Source organism: Acanthisitta chloris, unplaced genomic scaffold (assembly GCF_000695815.1).
Source record: "Acanthisitta chloris isolate BGI_N310 unplaced genomic scaffold, ASM69581v1 scaffold22049, whole genome shotgun sequence".
Classification (NCBI taxonomy): domain Eukaryota; kingdom Metazoa; phylum Chordata; class Aves; order Passeriformes; family Acanthisittidae; genus Acanthisitta; species Acanthisitta chloris.
This window is the reverse complement of record NW_008690049.1, coordinates 3,660-5,179: the sequence shown is the minus strand read 5'-3', so window position 1 is coordinate 5,179 and position 1,520 is coordinate 3,660. Positions and strand designations below refer to the sequence as shown.

At 64.1% G+C, this 1,520-nt stretch overlaps 1 protein-coding gene across 1 annotated transcript in view; it reads right to left on the bottom strand.

Annotated features, from left to right (window-relative positions):
* The window catches only part of JUP (junction plakoglobin), a gene marked incomplete at its 5' end in the record, with an annotated part of 5,798 nt that overhangs the window by 1,109 nt on the left and 3,169 nt on the right, over positions 1-1,520 (bottom strand). Inside the window, 4 exon segments of the mRNA XM_009081677.1 lie at positions 1-61; positions 219-338; positions 446-601; positions 1,016-1,354. The exon segment at positions 1-61 is cut by the window's left edge and continues 25 nt beyond it. Coding sequence (XP_009079925.1) covers positions 1-61; positions 219-338; positions 446-601; positions 1,016-1,354 — 676 coding nt within the window.

Here is a 1,520-nt window from a genome sequence, read left to right as displayed (position 1 = left end):
CCAGCTCACACAGCACACCAGCTGCCACGCGCTGGATGTTCTCCACTGGTGAGTACAGGAGCTGTGGGGAGAGAGCAGCAGCAATGTGAGGCAACTGGTGTGGAGCCACTCTGCTCCTGATGTGGCCTGATGCACGAGGCCACCAGTCCAGGGCTGCTGCTCCCTGTGGCCAGCTGGGAGGTGTCCCAGAGCAGCCCCCGTGTCCCCCCAGCCCTGACCTGCACGAAGAGGGGGATGGTGTTGAGGCGGAAGATCTCCACACGGTTCATGGGGTCCCGGGCCAGGATGTGCAGTGCCCCTGTGCAGCCCTCCACGATCTCTTCCATCTTCACTCCGTCCTGTCAGGGGACAAGCACTCAGCCAGGGCCCCCATGCCAGGGCACGGCCCCCAGAGCATGGGCACAGGGTACCCCCAGGGGCAGGCTGAGTCTTGGGGGTCACTCACCGTGTAGGGCTGCTGTGTGCCGGCGGCTACGTGCCGCTGGGCGTCCTGGTGAGCCTTGACCAGCAGCTGGACCAGGCGGGGGATGACAGCAGCCTCCTGCAGCGGGGCATGGTTGGCCGGGCACAGCGCCAGGTTGCGGATCAGGCCGATGGTAGCCTGGAGGAGAGAAGGGGGAAGGAGAGATTCATCTTGACTGTGGATCAGAGCAGTGTGTGCTCCCCAAGAGACCCACTGGCTGGATCCCTCCCCATCTGTCCCACCCCATGTCCTCCACGGTGCAGACTGACTCCAGCTTCTCCCTGCTCCGGATCCATCCTCTCCTGGCAGCAGAACCCAAGCTGAGCATTGATTCCAGCTGAACAGCTGGCATGAGCCACTTCCTCCATCAGCTGCCATCAAAGACATGACCCAGCAGGACCAGGACTGTGGTGGCAGCAGTCACCATGCTCCACACATGGCATCAACTGCTGACCCCCTCAACAGCACATCCCACCATGTGTCAGCAGCCAGGGCTCGCTCCAGCCCAGGCATCAGCTTCCTCTGGTCCCCAACACTCCTCCAGCCCCTCACCTTGACCAGTGGCCACTGGTTGGGCTGGTTGAGGAGCTTGACGATGGCAGGGATGCCGTAGTTGAGCCGCACGGAGTTCTGAGCCATCTCGGCCTCGGGGTGTCGGCTGGTGAGGTGCCGCAGGGCGCACACGGCCGGCTCGGTGATGTCCTCCTTGTCCCCTGCCCGCAGGATGGTGTGGATCAGGGCCTCCACCCCGTTCGACTGCGTCACCAGCGTCTTGTTCTTGCTGTTGTTGCAGGTCAGGTTGGAGAGAGTGCCAGTGGCGCAGGTCAGCACGTTCACGTCATCGGAGCTCAGCTGGTTCACCAGGATCTTGAGGACACCGTCCAGGCCCTCCTGTGGGAGTGGGGATGGGAGGTGGGATCAGCACTCACAGCCAGGCCTGGGCTCGGGCAGCAGCTGGGCTGCAGCCCCGTGCCTGGCCCCACGTGCCCCCCAGCAGGCAGTAACGTGGGGGCAGCAGCATTCCTGATTCCCACACAGTGCCCTCCCCGTCCCCCCA